Below are 20054 nucleotides of genomic sequence, written 5' to 3' on the forward strand. Positions count from 1 at the left end.
GTTTGATATATGCAATGTTGTGTACTAGGCTGGATATCGCATATGCTGTTAGTTTGACTAGCAGGTTTCAATCCAGTCCAGGTTTGTAACACTGGATAGCTGTTAGGCTTGATTTATGGAGGTGGTGACTTGCAATTGGATGGTTATACTGATTCTGATTTCCAATCAGATATCGATGATAGAAAGCCTACCTCTGGGTCTGTGTTCATTTGTAATGGAGGTGCGGTCAGTTGGAAGAGTTCCTAACAGAGTACGACTGCAGATTCCACTACAGAGGCCGAGTACATTGTTGCATTAGATGCTGCAAAAGAGGCTATTTGGATAAAGAACCCCGATCTCACTAGAAATCCAAACACATAGAAATGCGCTACCAAATTATCAGAGAGATAGTTGAGCGAGGCAATGTAGCCATGCAGAAAATAGCATCAGCTGATCCATTCACGAAGCCTATGTCACAAGCTCAGTTAGACCGAAATCTTGAGAAGATGGGTCTAAGATATTGTAATGAATGGCTCTAGTGCTAGTGGGAGATTGTTAGTAGTATGCTCTAGAGCATATCATTTAGTATGTATCTTGTACATATTTTATCAATAAAAAGGCAATTTCACTTTTTCGTTTACATAATGTATTTATGTGTAATAGAAAAAATCCATTGATATTTTGTTAGAAATTCTATTCTTAAGTTGTTAAAAATATGAATGACAGTATTTCTAGCACAAAGTATCATAAATTGATTCACAATTGAGGATACTTTACAATAGGAACATAACTTATCCAGAAATATTATAATCATGTTTATTCCCAAGGTATTTATATGAGATATAAATAAGATAGAATGATGAGTCTCATGCCATATAACAAACGTGATAGGCATTTATACATGATAAGTAAGCCGAACCAGTGACACTTATGACAAGCACGTGGAGTTTACTCTTGTCAATGCATTGTCATAAATCACATCAGTGCATATAATCTTTAGACCTGAGATAATACAGTTATCTTGTATACAAGCAGTTTGAGTTTGATATTGTTTTCATACTTGTACTGTGTATGAGTATATGGGCATGTGTTGGCTCCTACTAGTTATATATGAAGGTAGGTGTTGATCAAGATAGAATCTGTTACCCTATTTATTTAATTGTTCTTGATGTTTCAAGTTCCTGGCCAAGACAAACAGATTTAATCAGAAAAGAGTTCCTGATGAAAAAATCTTTTTAATCAAGAATTGGAATTAAAAGAGAACATAATATTCATAGCAAATGGAGTTTGACATAAATCATGATTCTTTCACATGGTAACATATTATTATAGGTTCATTCAAAAGTATTCCTTGTTACTGATTGGATGGCCATGGCATGCTATGCTAGGTGTCAACCATGGTCTATGAGATGCTTAAAATGATTTAGAGAAATCATTTATGGTAAGAAAGAGCTCTGATGATATTAAGAGTTACTATCATATCTCATTGCCAATTAGTAATGAGCCTAGTAAGTCACACACATACAAAAGATAATCACCAAGTTAAATGTGATTTAATTGATTAATTAAAGAGTTTAATTGATTAATTAAATAGATTTGATTTGCAATAAGATTGCAAAGTTCCAAGTATGGCTTGAAACCAAATCTAAGTTATTGGATGTATAGCATAAGTTAAATTTATATTTGAAGTATTTAAATATGAATTTAATTATGAGAAATTAATTAATTAATTAATTTATATTTGATATAAATTGATTAGAAGAGGAGAAATAATTATTTTTGGTTGAGAACTCAAAATTAAAACACAAGGTTAATTTGATCATTTCACAGGGGTGACACATGGCACCATACGATCTTGCCACTTGTCTTCCTATGATGATTTAAATGGAGCTTGACACTTGGCTCCATAGGATTAAGTCAACCAAAAGCAAGATGGGATCTTGTGGTGACATGTGACAAAAGTTAATAAGGTTTGACTTTACTATAAAAGGGGAAAAGGAAGAAAGAGAAAACAATTCTCTTCTTCTTCTTCAAAGTGGACGGCAATTTGGTAAGAAATCCTTGATCTTCTTTGAATTAAAATTGCTAAAAAATGTTTCTAGTATCCTAAACACCCATTAACCTTTACTAAATCACTAAACCCCATTTTCAAGTGGTTGAATAGGCTTGGGAAGTCAATTTGGGGCTTCAATAGTTGCTTCTTAGTATGCTTGTGGTGTACAAGCTAGAGGGACAATATTTAGGGTCCTAAGAGCATCCTAAGAGTGGGAATTGCATCAATTGTGCATCAAGATGTTAGTATTCAAAAACCCCTTTTTAAGTTAGGGTTTAATTGAATTAAATGTTAATTCACAATCTATAATGGCAATGAAAGTTTAAGGCATGCTAAAATGTGTTTTGGCACGCAATTGGGCATTGGAAATTGATTAGGCACATAACTCATCTAGCATGTGGCATGTAACTCTAGATTACTTTTTGAAATTCAAACTCCTAATGCCCTTTAATCCACGCTTCCACTCCTACAAGGTACGCTTTCTTTTATAGACTCCATTGCAGCATCAACATAAGGTCAACCTTAATCCCAAACTCAAGCTTAGTGTTTTTAACTAAGCCAAGTCAAGCTGAGCCAGCACATAGATTTCTAAAAGCATAGAATGAGACATAGCAACATACCCAAATAAGGAAAATATTACCTTCAATCCTGTTGTTCTAGCATGGTTAATAGCACCAATGAGATCACCATCGGTTGCAATTAAAACTTTGTCACCTTCATCATCCTCGTACTGTAAAACGTTAAAAAGTTAAATATGATCTGAAAGTAGTAGAACTATAGAAAACAAATCATATAATATTGGACTATCTCACCAAAAGTTGAGGATGATCCCGACCAACACCAATCCTTTGCGACACAGCATATGTAAGCTCATCTAAATTTTCAGTGCCTGAAAAAATGCCAAAAGCGAAGTAAAATTTTATTTTTGTACTTGATTGGATACTTTAATTCATTCCATAGAGCCTGAAACAAAAATGCCCTTCTAACCTAATATTACAGCAAGATGCCAATTTCCATTCATTTTTTACAATTTTTTCTAACCTTTCACATCAATTTATCAATTCACATAATATAGTTGAAGGGGAGTAATGAGATATGTTCCCTGATTTGTTCCTAATTAGTTGCTCTAATTTAGGCTGTAATTATGTAATTAGGAATTAGGATCCTTGTAATTATGATAGCTTCCTTTTTTTTTTTTTTTTGCATTTGTTGTGAGAGAATAGAAGAGAAATAGAGAATTTGTGAAAAAATTGCTTGATTATTTTTCTCAAAGTTATAAACAGTATATATACACAATTACAGGAACCTAAATAGAAAGATATACATAATCAAGGAATCTCTTGATTATCGGTATTGAGTTAATCCCCTAATTTACAGGACATACGAAATACTATTTTAACACATTGTAATTGTATACATACAGATCAAGCTCAAAGAAATGGATCAAGCTTTCCTTCCACAAATATTCTCTTCTTTCTATTCTCTTCTTTGCTCTTCTCCTCTTCTCTTCTCTTCTCATATCACAAGAACTAATAGTGGGTAATGTTATACATATCAAGACTTCATCATAAGAGAGACAAAGAGAGCAAACGACTTCGAGGGTGTTTGGCATAGTTTATGATTAATTAGCTTATAACCACTTATTACTTACAAGCTAATTTAAGCTTGTCTTGTGAGCATTTAAAATTTTAAACAATTACATATATAGTTATAATATTTATAAAAAGCCGATAAGTTTGGTAAAAATTAGCTTATAAGCACATTTTTTTTTTAATTATTAAAAAAGGCATTACATAAAGTATGTGACGTAATTTTAAAATTAAAAGGGGGTAACATGGTAATGTATTGGTCAAACTAGCTTATAGGCATAGTGTTTATAAACATCAAAATGAAAAGCTAATCCCCTTAACTTATTCTTTTTGTAAGCCCAAAAAAGATCAACTTAATTTTAGAGCTTATAAGCTGGTCAAACTTGCTTATAACCTAAGACAAACACCCTCTTAATTGGAATTCGAACAAGATAAAAATGCCACAATTTATTAGAACTTTAGAGTTGTTTTGCCTTAAGCTTCCATCTTACTTGTTTAAAAGATGAAACTCATCTTTTTCTCTTTTTTTTTTTTTGTTTAAATTTTTGGCAAAAGTAATAAATCATGAGTTCATGACATGCACATGTACATGCAGACCCAATACCACAATAATAATATGAACAGGAACATCATATTAAACAAGTATTGCCAATCAAAATATAGCCTTGAAACACACATACCACAATTGAAACGATGTACTCGACCCTTAGGATCCACAAATTTGAAGGCAAATGAATTGCCAACACCAAGGGATGGATAAGCATACTTCCCAACATCAGTCCCATCTGAGGTAATTATTGCTGACATTTCACTAAAATCAAAATCCAACACCCTACAGCATTAGTTACAGCAATAGCCATGTCACAAGATAAAATCATTTTGTAACAGTAACAACCTCTGAGTATCACAATCATCAGGTGGCTCTAAAGCTAGGGCAGAATCCCAGAACTTTTGCATCATTGTGTTTGCTACATCATTAACTGCTCCAGAGCTATTTTCAACCTTGCAAGGTTCAACATACCTCAGTTAAATTTTTGAAATTATAATTAAAATAAAAGAGAAATAAAAATAATGGTAATGAACAATGATCATAAAGAGTTATGAGAACTTCACTTGTATCACTCACTAACCAAGCATTGTCTTAACATTTATTTAGTTGCCATGGTACGTTAATTGATTGACACAACTAGCATGTATACGGATTTAAATAAGACATTAAAAGATGCTCCCTGTCCATGTCAAATGCATAATAAGCATGAAGCAGACAAATTAACTGACAAAGGTTCAGGGGTAGAAATGAGGTAAACACCTTGTTAAGATATGTACCATAAACAGCTAGGATATGTGTATCTGTAGTGATTGTGTGAATATATTTAGGTGCTATAATCGTGGCTATAATTACGTATTTAATTAGGATTATATTTCCTATTCAGTTGTCCTGTACAGATTATCAATTGACACCATTAGCTTGAGGGAATAATTAAGCTCTTTAATCATTCTCAATATTCTTCTTCTGTTCTATTTTCTCACATGGTATTAGAGCCATCGATAGGTCTAATTTGAAATCTGAAACAAAGTCCTGATAGGGAGGAACTTTCCCTCTTTTTCCAGTTACTTTCTGGGAGTCCGTGGCTATCACAGCCTAGCCTAGTGGATTACCCAACCCAGGATCGGCCTCTCCACTGACCGCCGGCGAAAGACTCCAATACATTTGCCTTCACGCGCTTCTTCCCGTCGACTCGCCGGCCTCAGGCGACCTCAACCACGCTGTTCCTATCACCTGTTTCTCACTTTTTTGTCACTACCTCTTCATACGATAGGCTTTTCTGACATATTTATGAGCAACATTTCAGTGTGCTTCTCTTGCCAACATGTCTGAGATTGAGGAGTCCTCCAACACAGCCTTTGAGATTCTCACACCCATATCCAACACAGGTTCTAAGATTCTCAAACCCATATTTTCTTCCATTGGTAATTCATCAGCTATTACTACTGTTAAATTAGTAGGAAGTCAAAATTATGTCTTGGGCTGCACCTGGAATTATGGTTTATGGGGCAGGGGTATGATGACCACTTGGTTAAAAATGCTATAGATATGGCTTTAACAAATAAAGCTAATTGAACTAAGATTATGCATTCTCTAGACCCAAAATTATTTAATATTTTTCAGTCTTGTAAAACCTATTGCAAAGTCTGAATTAAGGCGAAAACCTTATATACAAATGATGTGCAGCGTATTAGTATCAGATAAGGTTCATCTGCAGCAAAATCAACAAGATATGTCAAGTTATTTGGGACAGGTAGAATTGTTGAAAGATGAATTTAATTCTATCATGCCATGTACTGATAATATTTTTGAGCAACAGCGGGATAGGTTCTTCATCGTTTTGGCATTAATTGGGCTAAGACTTGACCTTGATTCTAGTAGAGACCAGATATTAACTAGTCCGGTTATTCCCACTCTAGAACATGTGTCTCCCAGGCTTCTACGCATCTCACTCAATAAGAATAATTTCTCCGAAATTGAATCTTCAGTTTTTGCTGTACAAAGTGAAAACCAACCGAGACAGGATATTTATTAGAGAGGCAAGGGTAAAAGGCTTCATTGCACTTATTGTAACACCCTCACTGTAGCCATTCCCTACATTATATTGTTCCGGTGATCGGTTTCGATCCTTACAGCCAGAATATCTGAAACTATATCTAGACTAGAGTGAGGAGTTATAAATAACTCAAATAATAATAAGAAAAATCAAAGAAAAATTTTAAAAATAAAATACAACCAAGTTAAATGAATCGGTGCCTTAGCGATGGGTAACCTAATGGGAAGTTGCTGTTTTCACAACTAGAAACTCTAAACCAGGGGGGAAAATTCGTGAAATAATTTTTGATACTCCAGAGAAGAGTCATTGAGGTTTCGATGGCATTAGAATATTAAGAAAATGCTTAGAAAAATTTTTAAATCAGTACAGACGATTTTGGCTCAATAAGCCAGACGGAGGGCATTTTGGTCATTTCGTCTTCAGAGATGATTTTTTGTCAACTTGTCCAGTTAAATAAATAATTATTATGACAAAATATGAATAAATATTGCTAAAAATTAAATTGAAAATGAGTAGAAAAGAAAAGAAGATAAAATGAGTTAAATTGATAATTATGACCTCATGCCTATGTAATTAAAAATTTCCACCCAATCACAACTTAACAAAATGACTAAAGGGATAAAAATGAAACAAAACAAGATAAAAACAAAAAGAAAAAAAATCAACAGCTACCTTTAACCTTGGGCAACCGAAATGCTTGAGAGAGAGAGAGAGAGGAGAGAAACCTCCATGAAAGCTTTGATTGAGCTTGATTCCACCCACAAAACCACCTCAAAACCCCATCTTTCCTTCACAAAAATTGGTCATCACTACTACAGCAAGACTTGAGCAGCAAAAAGAAGTGAAAACAAAGGAGTTTGTCAAGCTTGGGTTGGCACATAAGGTTAGTGTCAATTAACCCTTTAAAATTTTATGTATGCATTATTGGGAGTGTAAATTTAGTGTGAATTTGAGAGAAATTAAACAAATTGTGCATGATTGATGTCCTTCAATTTTCGACAGCCATGTGAGGGGTAGAGTTTTGATTGTTTCCTTTGAATAAATGTGGTATTTAGGCTGCCCTTGATATGAATTCAAGGTTAAAACTTGATTTAGGAGTAGAAATGCAAGAATTCAAAATTGGGAATTTAGGGTTGTAGAAAGAGATGAGTAGAAAAAGATGATTCTCATTGATTTCAATTAATCTGTACATGGGTATATATATACAATTGATTCCTATAATTGTGTTCTACTAATTAGGAAGAAATCCTAAATAAGAAATCTTAAATAGGAATACAGAATACAAAATATACAGAGAAATAATATAGTGATTGACTTTCCATAACATAGTGATTGACTTTCCATAACACTCCCCCTCAAGTTGGAGCATAGATGTTAATCATGCCCAACTTGTTACAAATGTAGTCAATCCTAGCTCCATTCAGAGCTTTTATGAAAATATCTCCTAACTGCTCTCCAGTTTTGATGTGTCCTGTTGAGATAATTTGTTGTTGAATCTTTTCACGAATAAAATGACAATCAATCTCAATATGTTTGGTCCACTCATGAAACACCGGATTAGAAGCAATATGAAAAGCAGCTTGATTATCACACCACAATTTCGCAAGCAGTGAGGTCTTAAAACCTGTCTCATCTAGTAATTGAAGTATCCACATTACCTTACATATTGATTGTGCCACGGCTCTGTATTCGGATTCAGCACTAGATCGAGAAACTACACTCTGCTTCTTGCTTCTCTAAGACACCAAATTTCCTCCAATAAAAACGCAATATCCAGTAGTTGACCTCCTGTCAACCTTAGATCCAGCCCAGTTGGCATCTTAAAAACATTCAACATTCAAATGCCCATGATTACCATATAGCAAACATCTTCCTGGAGCGCCCTTCAGATAACACAAGATTTGTTCCAAGGCTTCCCAATGAGCAATAGTTGGGGAAGACATAAACTGACTTACCACACTAACGGCATAAGCGATGTCAGGACGAGTGACTGTAAGATAGTTCAATTTTCCCACCAATCTCCTGTATCTCTCTAGATCTTCAAACAACTCACTATCCCCTGCTAACAGTTGTAAAGTTAGAGTCATTGGTGTGCTACAAAGCTTAGCACCTAATTTTTCTGTCTCTGTCAATAGATCGAGGACATATTTTCTTTGAGACAAGAAAATACCCTTCTTACTTCTCATAACTTCTATACCCAAGAAATACTTTAACAATCCCAAGTCTTTGGTCTGAAACTAAGTTTAGAGGAAGGTTTTAAGAGATGAAATACCTGCAGAGTCACTGCCAGTGATGACAATGTCATCCACATAGACTACTAAGAGAATTAGACCGGCCTCAGATTGCCTATAAAATACTGAGTGATCACACTTACTCTTTTGCATACCAAATTCCTGTACTGCTTCACTGAATCTCCCAAACCATGCCCTAGGACTTTGTTTTAAGCCATAAAGAGATTTTGTTTCAAGCTATAAAGAGACTTCCGAAGCCTATAAATTTTACCCAACTCCCCCTGAGCAACAAACCCAGGTGGTTGCTCCATATACACCTCCTCCTGAAGATCACCATGAAGGAAAGCATTCTTGATATCCAATTGATGCAGGGGCCAATCATATGTAGCTGCTAAAGAGATAAACAAGCGAATAGAAGCAAGTTTAGCTACAGGAGAAAAAGTATCAGAGTAATCAACCCCATATGTCTGAGCATATCCTTTTGCTACAATGCGTGCTTTTAACCTAGCCACAGAACCATCAGGATTTACCTTTACTGTAAATACCCATTTGCAACCAATAGCTTTCTTACCAGTGAGCAAAGGCAATAGTTCCCATGTACCATTAGCATCTAAAGCCTCTATTTCCTCTTTCATAGCATCACACCAGCCAGGATGAGACAGTGCCTCATCAACAGTATTAGGGATAGGAATAGAAAGAAGTAACAAAACACCGAGAACAAGAAGACAATTGATTATAAGAAACAAAAGAAGAGATAGGGTAAGTACATGAACGTTTACCTTTACGAAGATCAATGGGTAAGTCTAGATCAGAATCATGATCAGTATGAGGTACAGGATCTCCCAACGAAGTAGCTGGTGGAGGATCTGAGTTAGAAATCTCCAATCTCCTGGAATAAACATGAACAAAGGGAGGTCGAGTAGGTCTAGAGACAAAAGGAATAGGCTGTGGGAGAGGACTAGACATTGGTTGGACAGTATATATTAAGAGATCATCCTCCTCCCCCTGACTCTTATACACAGATGATGGAGGGAAAAATAGAGTGGACTCAAAAAATGTGACATCTGCAGAAACAAGATAACAATTAAGAGTAGGAGAGAAACAACGGTACCCTTTTTAGAGCCGAAAGTATCCAAGGAAGACACATTTAAGAGATTTTAGATCCAATTTAGTAACCTGTGGACGAACATCACGCACAAAACAGGTACAATCAAAAATACGGAGTTTAATAGGGAACAAAGATTTTGTAGGAAACAAAGTAGTATAAGGAATATCCCCATTAAAGACAGAAGACGGCATACGATTGATCAAAAAACATGCCGTAGAAAATGCATCCGCCCAAAAGTGTTTAGGTACTTTCATCTGAAAAAGAAGAGCACGAGTTACCTCAAGAAGATGACGATTTTTTCTTTCGGCCACACCATTTTGGGATGGTGTATCCACACAGGAAGACTGATGAAGAATGCCATTTTGTGTCATAGAAGGCTGAAATTGTGCTGAAAAGTATTCTTTAGCATTGTCAGTTCTTAATATGCGCACAGAAATATTAAATTGAATTTTGATTTCATTACAAAAGGCACAAAAGATAGAAAACAACTCAGAACGATTCTTCATTAAATATAACCAGGTAACACGAGAGTAATCATCAACAAAAGTAACAAAATAACGAAATCCAGTTTTAGATGTAACAGAACAAGGACCCCAAACATCAGAATAAACTAACTCAAAAGGGGATGAAGCCCGTTTATTGACTCTAGACACAGAAGACAAACGATGATGTTTTGCAAACTGACACGACTCACATTCTAGTACTGATAAAGACTGAAATTAAAGACACAGCTTCTTCATGGTAGACAAAGAATGATGACCCAATCTACAATAAGCTTCAAGAGGTGTTAAGGTAGTGGAGCAAACAAGCGACCGCGGTACATGATTTTCCAGAATGTAGAGACCATCTGACTCGCGTCCTCTACCAATAATCTGCTTCGTCGTAAGATCCTGAAACAAACACTGGTCAGGAAAAAGGAAACAGAACAATTTAAGGTACGAGTAAGTTTACTAAAAGAAACTAGATTAGAAGAGAATTTTGGTAAACACAAAACAGAAGATAATGAAATTGACGAAGTTGGGTTCGCAGTTCCAGAACCCATGACACAAGAAGTAGAACCATCAGCTAAAGTAATAGTAGAAGAAGTGATACTAGACTGAAAAGCAGATAGAAGACTAGAATTACCTGTCATGTGATCTGTCGCACCAGAATCAATAACCCATTTGGATGAAGAAGACACAAGGCATGTAGTGGATTTACCTGACTCAGCGATCGCAGTTACAGGGGAACTGGTAGGCTTCAGAGATGCCTGATACTGGAAAAATTGTGCAAAATCCTCTGCAGATACCAAAATAGTTTTCTCAGAGAAAGATACTGTAGAATTCTCTGCTACCATATTTGCCATCTATGATCGCTGATTTTTCCTCTGAAGTTGCAAACAATTATATTTTGTATGGCCAGGCTCATGGCAATAATAACAAATGACTCCTCTTGAGTCCTGATTAGAACTAGCCTCTCTATTACGCTGATTACTTCTGTTGCCTGTAATTCCTCCTCTACTTCTTCTATTACCCTTTTGTCCATTTGGATTACGGCTAATAAGAGCACTACTGGCAGGCTGTGAAGATTGAGTACTCTCTGTACGAAAGACCCGTGTGAATGTTTCATGCAAAGAGGAAATCTCAGAACTGGAGAGAATCTGAGATTTAGCAGTCTCATACTCTGAAGGAAGGCCTGCAAGAAAACTCATAATGACCGATTGCTCCGTTGGGCTCTTTGAACTTTCACATCAGGACTAAAAGGCAATAATACATTAAGTTCCTCATATACCCGTTTAAAATCCATAAAATAAGCCGTGAGAGACTTATCCTCTTTCTCAGCACAGTAGAATGCCTTACAAACATTATAAATACGGGAGAAATTCCCTTTACCAGAATACAGAAAATCTAAGTAATCCATCAATTCCTTAACAAATTCACAGTGATTAATTAAACTAATTACCTCACTATGAATCGAGTTCCGAAGCTGCAAAAACAACCGAGCATCCTCCCTTAGCCAAGTTTGTCGTGTATCATCAGTGGGTGGATCTTTAGTAAGGTGATCATCCTTATCAATGCTACGCAAATAGACCCTAACAGTCTTACTCCACTCCAGGTAATTCAAACCATTAAGTTTGTGTTCCGTGATCTTAGTCATCACCGGAATCACATCAGAAATAACATTCTTATTGTCTGCCATTTGTTGAGACAAAGAAAACTAACTGAAATGCTAATCCAAAGTGCTTATAGCAGCAAAATAACCCAAAATCACAAATCAAGCAAATACTGAAATAGGATCTGAGAGCCAAACCTCAGGAGTCCTTTAATAGTATACTGGATCAGGCAACAGCACACAGTGGTGGAATGAGGGGTTTGAGGCGACGCCGGCGATATTGATCGGGGTTGAAACGGTCGGTCAGCGACCAAGGTCTCTCCTAAGCTAAGTAATGAGAACAAATAGTCACCCTAAATTGATGACCTGCTCTGATACCATGTACAAAGAGATGAGTAGAAAGAAATGATTCTCATTGATTTTAATTAATCTGTACATGGGTATATATATACAATTGATTCCTATAATTGTGTTCTACTATTAGGAAGAAATCCTAAATAAGAAATCCTAAATAGGAATACAGAATACAGAATATACAGAGAAATAATATAGTGATTGACTTTCCATAACATAGTTATCGACTTTCCATAACAAGGGTTTTGAGCTAAGTAGGGTTTTTTTGAATTGATACTCCATTGATGTTTAATTGGTCAATTAATGACCATTTGTTATAGTTTGAACAGGAAATTGAGTGAATTGTGACCTTAAGTAAGGTAAAGAAGTGGACTGCCCTAAGTGTGCAGTCTGGACCCTATGAGTCCAGTGTACTCTTGGGGTTATAACTCAAGCTAGGTAACTCCAATTGGTGCAAGGCCAATTGGAGGTTAAATTAGACACAAAATACAACAATTTTGATGAAGAAACTTGTCCCAGAAAACCAAACCAAGTAGCCCTAAAAATTGACCCAATCCGAGTAGTATACATTCTGCTTGGACAAAATGACCAAATGAACAGTGTTCATTCATTTGGTCAAAACTCAATGTAGAAACGTCCAATTGACCTGAAATTTATATCAATGAAAAGCTTAGACAATTTACAACAACTTTCATGTAGAACACAAACTCTAATTCTGGACTTAACCAAAGGAAATTGTTAGCCAAAGTTGAACTACCAAATCTGGTAGAATGGGATTCTGCCCAGAAATTCTGGGCAGATACCAATCCGGGCAGCTTTATTCAAATTAGCATATCTTGAGCTAGAAAACTCCAAATTGAGTGATTCAAAAAGGAAATTAAAGAAGACACATAAAAGAACAACTTTCATGAAGAGAATTTTATCAAATTCCTACTGTACAAATAACCAATAGAACAGTAAAGTTAGTGCTTGAAATCTGAAAATTTTAAAATAACCAACACTAAGCTTTATAATGGTATTAGCAACCAATGCCAACAATTTTAGAAAGCAAAATGTGGTATGTTGGGGATATTGGAACCAATATACCTATTGTCTATGAAAAAGTCAATATTTTAGTTGATTAATGGAATGAATAGTAATAATTAAATTTCAATTTCAAAGAATTGCATAATTAAAAATGTTAAATGCCCTAGTAGGCCTAGTGTGATTGGTTTGGATAGGCTGGCATGTCAATAGGGTTTTGTTAGCAGTACTGCATATGGCATCATGTTATTATGTGATTCATGGCTTAAATGGTCATTCTGTGATTTTATGGCTTTTAGCCATTCTGACACTACTGTGATACTGGCCTTGTGCCTAATATTTATTACAGCTTATTAGCTTTCTGTTGCATACCGGGAAACACAAAGTGACCGATGGTGTGACGACCCGAGGTACTTAGTACCCAGTGCTAGTTTACCCATTATCCAATCCAGTCAATTGGTATAGGTTACTTGGGCAACAAAAAAAAATAAATATTGATAAATTTTAATCAATTATTGATATAAAAAAAAGTACAAAATAAATAATACTATAAATAATTATCAAAAATTTGTCCATATGAGAAATCAACATACACACTGCATGTTTATTTCTTTTTAGTTCTTTTTATTTTATTATTGGTACCACTAAGCAATATTGCTTAGCGTGTTACTTTTGCCACGCGTAGGTACTGGAGATACAGAGCGTGATTCCAGTAGACCCTAGTCCGGGTTAGGATCAGATTTGTGAGTGTCCTGTATCAACTCACAGCTACAGTACATTGGTAAGACGCTAGGTTACATTTTGTATTTTGTAATTTTGCAAACTTTGTAATTTTGCAAACTTTGTAATTAAACTTTTATTTTATCATGTATATTTGAAACTTCTGTAATGTAATTTTGTATTAATGTAATTACTTGTAAATTTGTGTTTATAAATAAAAGTTTGAGTATTTATTTATGATTTGAGTATGATTATAATATGAATTGAATGAATGACAAATTGAGAAATTGTTGAGAATTGATGTGATATTTGGAGTTGTGGATTTGAACAATTATTGGGAATATTTTCTACAGGTTCCGAAGAACTGTTTTTTTTTTTATTTTTAACCAGCACTTTGCCAGATTTTCTGTAAAATTTTCGAAACCTCCAATAAATTTAAATTTTCAATAAATGATATAAATGATATCAATTTCATAAATTTCATATAGTGATCCTAAATAAATTAATTAAGAAATGAGAAATATATAAATGAGATAAGATATGGTATTCCAGCACACTGTGTGACATATCTTGCTCGACTACATTGTAGACGGGCAAGGGATGTCACACTTATTGTGATAAGAATAATCACACTTGGGCCCTTCATGGTCGACCACCACGCCCCATTTAGTCAAATAATCTGGGCCAATCAACTGCTCATATAGCTCAATCCAGTGAAAATGATATTCTTCCATTACCTAATGGAAAGCATCAGGTGTCAAATTCTATCCTATTAACTGGAGCTAATTACAATGATCATTTGCAATATCAAACAGCCAAACAGCAATCTTCTAGCAGTGCTCATTCTGGTAATTCATTTGCTTGTCTAATACAGTCTTTGCTCACTGGTCCATGGGTCCTAGACTCTGGTGCTTCTGATCATATATCTAGTAACAAAAGTCTTTTCTCATCTCTAGTTTCTTCTCCGATTGTCTAAAGTTACTTTGGCTAATGGTTCACAAACTTTAGTTAAGGGCATAGAAGAAGTAAAAATCTTTCTATCTATTCCTTTAACCGTAAAAATCTTTCCATCTATTCCTTTAACCACAGTTTTGTTCACTCCATAATGCCCATATAATTTAATCTCCATTAATAAATTGATTAAAAATCTCAATTGCTCTTTCACCTTTACAGCGAACTCTGTTGTTGTGCAGGACTGGAGTACGGGAAAGATGATTGGAGTAGGATATGAGTCACAAGGGTTTTACCATCTTTCTGCTTCAAATTCTCTAGTTGCTCTTGCCTCTACCACTTCCGCTGATCTTCTTCACAATCGTCTGGGTCATCCGAGTCTTGCCAAATTGCAAAAATTAGTTCCTAGTCTTTCTAGTTTATCTTCTTTTGAATGTGAGTCCTGTCAACTTGGAAAACAAAGTCGTGTTTCCTTTCCCAAGCGAGTCTAAGTCCATGTTTGAAATTGTCCATTCAGACATTTGGGATCCAAGTTGTGTCAGTACCACTTTGGGATTTCATTATTTTGTTACTTTTATTGATGATTATTCTCGTTGCACTTGGCTATTTTTAATGAAAACTCGTTCTGAATTATTCTCTATATTTCAAAAATTTTCTACTGAAACACGTAATCAATTTTGTGTTTCTATTAAAATACTTCATAGTGACAATGCAAAAGAATATTTGTCTACTCCCTTTACTCATTTCTTATCTTCTCAGGGAATTAATCACCAAACTTCATGTGCTTAGACCCCTCAACAAAATGGGGTTGCCGAACGAAAGAATCGTCATCTCTAGTTGAGACTGTCCGCACTTTACTCATTCACCATAATGTTCCTCTTAGTTTTTTGGGGAGATACTATTCTTACTTCTTGTTACTTAATTAACCGAATGCCTTCTTCTATTTTGCAGAATCAAAGTCCTCATTCCATTTTGTTTCCCGACCAAAATGCCCATCAGTTGTCCCTGCATGTATTTGGTTGTATTTGTTTTGTTCATGATCACACTCCTGGCAAAAACAAACTTCAGCCCAAATCAATAAAATGTGTCTTTTTGGGATATTCTAGACTTCAAAAAGATTACAAATGCTATAATCCACTTACAAATAAATACTTTGTGTCAGCTGATGTAACCTTCTTTGAAACATCTCCCTATTTTTTCTCCAACACCGCATCTAAGGTTTTCATTCCCACCGCCTTACTAGTTCCTACTCTTCCTTCACCACCAATCAGTCCACCACCTCTACACGTCTAATCACAACGTCTTAATCCTCCCACTAACACCATTGATACTTATTTGCTTGGTACAGGTACAATACTGGCTCCTAGTGACTCTCACTCTCCTTCATCTTCACCTATTCCGATCTCGCCTTCAATAAACGATGCTACTCCTCCCATTGTCATCCGAAAAGGCATTCGTTCGTCTCGAAATCCTCATCCTATTTACAATTTTGTGAGTTATCATCGTTTGTCTCTTTCCTACTATGCTTTTGTCACCACTTTGTCTAATGTATCTGTACCTAAGACTATTAGAGAAGCTTTGGAACTGTAGAAAGAGATGATTCTCGTTGATTTCAATTAATCTGTACATGGTTATATATATACAATTGATTCCTATAATTGTGTTCTACTAATTAGGAAGAAATCCTAAATAAGAAATCCTAAATAGGAATACAGAATACAGAATATACAGAAAAATAATATAGTGATTGACTTTCTATAACACTCCCCCTCAAGTTGGAGCATAGATGTTAATCATGCCCAACTTGTTACAAATGTAGTCAATCCTAGCTCCATTTAGAGCTTTTGTGAAAAAATCTCCTAACTGCTCTCCAGTTTTGATGTGTCCTGTTGAGATGATCTTTTGTTGAATCTTTTCACGAATAAAATGACAATCAATCTCAATATGTTTGGTCCGCTCATGAAACACCGGATTAGAAGCAATATGAAGAGCAGCTTGATTATCACACCACAATTTCGCAGGCAGGGAGGTCTTAAAACCTGTCTCATCTAGTAATTGAAGTATCCACATTATCTCACATACTGATTGTGCCATGGCTCTGTATTCGGATACAACACTAGATCGAGAAACTACACTCTGCTTCTTGCTTCTCCAAGACACTAAATTTCCTCCAATAAAAACGCAATATCCAGTAGTTGACCTCCTGTCAACCTTAGATCCAGCCCAGTTGGCATCTTAAAAACATTCAACATTCAAATGCCCATGATTACCATATAGCAAACCTCTTCCTGGAGCGCCCTTCAGATAACATAAGATCTGTTCCAAGGCTTCCCAATGAGCAACAGTTAGGGAAGACATAAACTGACTTACCACACTAACAGCATAATCAATGTCAGGACGAGTGACTGTAAGGTAGTTCAATTTTCCTACCAATCTCCTGTATCTCTCTGGATCTTCAAACAACTCACTATCCCCTGCTAACAATTGTAAAGTTGAAGTCATTGGTGCGCTACAAGGCTTAGCACCTAATTTTCCTATCTCTGTCAATAGATCGACGACATATTTTCTTTGAGACAAGAAAATACCCTTCTTACTTCTCATAACTTCGATACCCAAGAAATACTTTAACAATCCCAAGTCTTTGGTGCAAATCGAGTTTGGAGGAAAGTTTTAAGAGATGATATACCTGCAGATTCACTCCCAGTGATGTTAATGTCATCCACATAGACTACCAAGAGAATTAGACCACCTCGATTGCCTATAAAATACCGAGTGATCACACTTACTCTTTTGCATACCAAATTCTGATCGCTTCATTGAATCTCCCAAACCATGCCCTAGGACTTTGTTTCAAGCCATAAAGAGACTTCCGAAGCCTACAAACTTTACCCAACTCCCCCTGAGCAACAAACCTAGGTGGTTGCTCCATATACACCTCCTCCTGAAGATCACCATGAAAGAAAGCATTCTTGATATCCAATTGATGCAGGGGCCAATCATATGTAGCTGCTAAAGAGATAAATAAGCGAATAGAAGTAAGTTTAGCTGCAGGAGAAAAAGTATCAGAGTAATCAACCCCATATGTCTGAGCATATCCTTTTGCTACAAGGCGTGCTTTTAACCTAGCCACAGAACCATCAGGATTTACTCATCAGTAAATACCCATTTGCAACCAATAGCTTTCTTACCAAGATTAAAGGCAATAGTTTCCATGTACCATTAGCATCTAAAGCCTCCATTTCCTCTTTCATAGCATCACACCAGCCAGGATGAGACAGTGCCTCACCAACAGTATTAGGGATAGGAACAGAGTCTAAAGAAGTAACAAAACACCGAGAACAAGAAGACAATTGATTATAAGAAACAAAAGAAGAGATAGGGTAAGTACATGAACGTTTACCTTTAAGAAGAACAATGGGCAAGTCTAGATCAGAATCATGATCAGTATGAGGTACAGGATCTCCCAACGAAGTAGCTGGTGGAGGATCTGAGTCAGGAATCTCCAATCTCCTGGAATAAACATGAACAACGAGAGGTCGATTAGGTCTAGAGACGTATGAAGGCAGTGTGGGAGAGGACTAGACATTGGTTGGACAGTATATATTAAGAGATCATCCTCCTCCTCCTGACTCTCATACACAGATGATGGAGGAAAAAATGAAGTGGACTCAAAAAATGTGACATCTGCAGAAACAAGATAACGATTAAGAATAGGAGAGAAACAACGGTACCCTTTTTGGAGCCGGGAGTACCCAAGGAAGACACATTAGAGAGATTTTGGATCCAATTTAGTAACATGTGGACGAGCATCACGCGCAAAACATGTAAAACCAAAAATACGGGGTTCAATAGGGAACAAAGATTTTGTAGGAAACAAAGCAGTATAAGGAATATCCCCATTAAGGACAGAAGACGGCATACGATTGATCAAAAAACATGCCGTAGAAACTGCATCCGCTCAAAAGTGTTTAGGTACTTTCATCTGAAAAAGAAGAGCACGAGTTACCTCAAGAAGATGCCGATTTTTTCTTTCGGCCACACCATTTTGGGATGGGGTATCCACACAGGAAGACTGATGAAGAATGTCATTTTGTGTCATATAAGACTGAAATTGTGCTGAAAAGTGTTTTGGCATTGTCACTTCTTAATATGCGCACAAAAATATTAAATTGAGTTTTGATTTCATTACAAAAGGCACAAAAGATAGAAAACAACTCAGAACGATTCTTCATGAAATATAACTAGGTAACACGAGAGTAATCATCAACAAAAGTAACAAAATAATGAAATCCAGTTTTAGAAGTAACAGAACAAGGACCCCAAACATCAGAATGAACTAACTCAAAAGGGGATGAAGCCCGTTTATTGACTCTAGACACAGAAGGCAAACGATGATGTTTTGCAAACTGACACGACTCACATTCTAGTACTGATAAAGACTGAAATTGAGGACACAGCTTCTTCATGGTAGACAAAGAAGGATGACCCAATCTACAATGAGCTTCAAGAGGTGTTAAGGTACTGGAGCAAACAAGCGACCGCGGTACATGATTTTCCAGAATGTAGAGACCACCTGACTCGCGTCCTCTACCAATAATCTGCTTCGTCGTAAGATCCTGAAACAAACACTGATCAGGAAAAAAGGAAACAGAACAATTTAAGGTACGAGTAAGTTTACTAACAGAAAGTAGATTAAAAGAGAATTTTGGTAGACACAAAACAGAAGACAAAGAAATTGACGAAGTTGGGTTCGCAGTTCCAGAACCCATGACACAAGAAGTAGAACCATCAGCTAAAGTAACAGTGTTGGAAGTGAGATTAGACTGAAAAGCAGATAGAAGACTAGAATTACCTGTCATGTGATCTGTCGCACCAGAATCAATAACCCATTTGGATGAGGAAGACACAAGGCATGTAGTGGATTTACCTGACTCAGCGATCGCAGTGACAGGGGAACTGGTAGGCTTTAGAGATGCCTGATACTGGAAAAATTGTGCAAAATCATCTGCAGATACCAAAATAGTTTTCTCAGAGAAAGATACTGTAGAATTCTCTGCTGCCATATTTGCCATCTGTGATCGTTGATTTTTCTTTCGAAGTTGCGGACAATTATATTTTGTATGGCCAGGCTCGTGGCAATAATAACAAATGACACCTCTTGAGTCCTAATTAGAACTAGCCTCTCCATTACGCTGATTACTTCTGTTGCCTGTAATTCCTCCTCTACTTCCTCTTCTATTACCCTGTTGTCCATTTGGATTACGGCTAATAAGAGCACTACTGGCAGGCTGTGAAGATTGAGTACTCTCTGTACGAAGGACCCGTGTGAACGTTTCATGCAAAGAGGAAATC

At 36.1% G+C, this 20054-nt stretch overlaps 1 protein-coding gene across 5 annotated transcripts in view; it reads right to left on the reverse strand.

The window, feature by feature from the left end:
• The window catches only part of LOC110662130 (CBS domain-containing protein CBSCBSPB3), a 53326-nt gene that overhangs the window by 9175 nt on the left and 24097 nt on the right, over positions 1-20054 (reverse strand). For 3 of the 5 annotated variants that reach the window (XM_021821012.2, XM_058150072.1, XM_058150071.1), the window contains 4 exons: positions 4517-4623; positions 4302-4432; positions 2845-2921; positions 2673-2762 (listed from right to left, as the gene is read on the reverse strand). In XM_021821012.2, the coding sequence (XP_021676704.2) occupies positions 2673-2762; positions 2845-2921; positions 4302-4432; positions 4517-4623 (405 nt within the window). Of the gene's footprint in view, positions 1-1125; positions 1161-2672; positions 2763-2844; positions 2922-3453; positions 3544-4301; positions 4433-4516; positions 4624-20054 lie in introns of those variants that run through there. The other 2 variants (XM_021821014.2, XR_002496260.2) reach the window with 2 other exon arrangements.

Source organism: Hevea brasiliensis, chromosome 7 (genome assembly GCF_030052815.1).
Source record: "Hevea brasiliensis isolate MT/VB/25A 57/8 chromosome 7, ASM3005281v1, whole genome shotgun sequence".
Taxonomy (NCBI): Eukaryota; Viridiplantae; Streptophyta; class Magnoliopsida; order Malpighiales; family Euphorbiaceae; genus Hevea; species Hevea brasiliensis.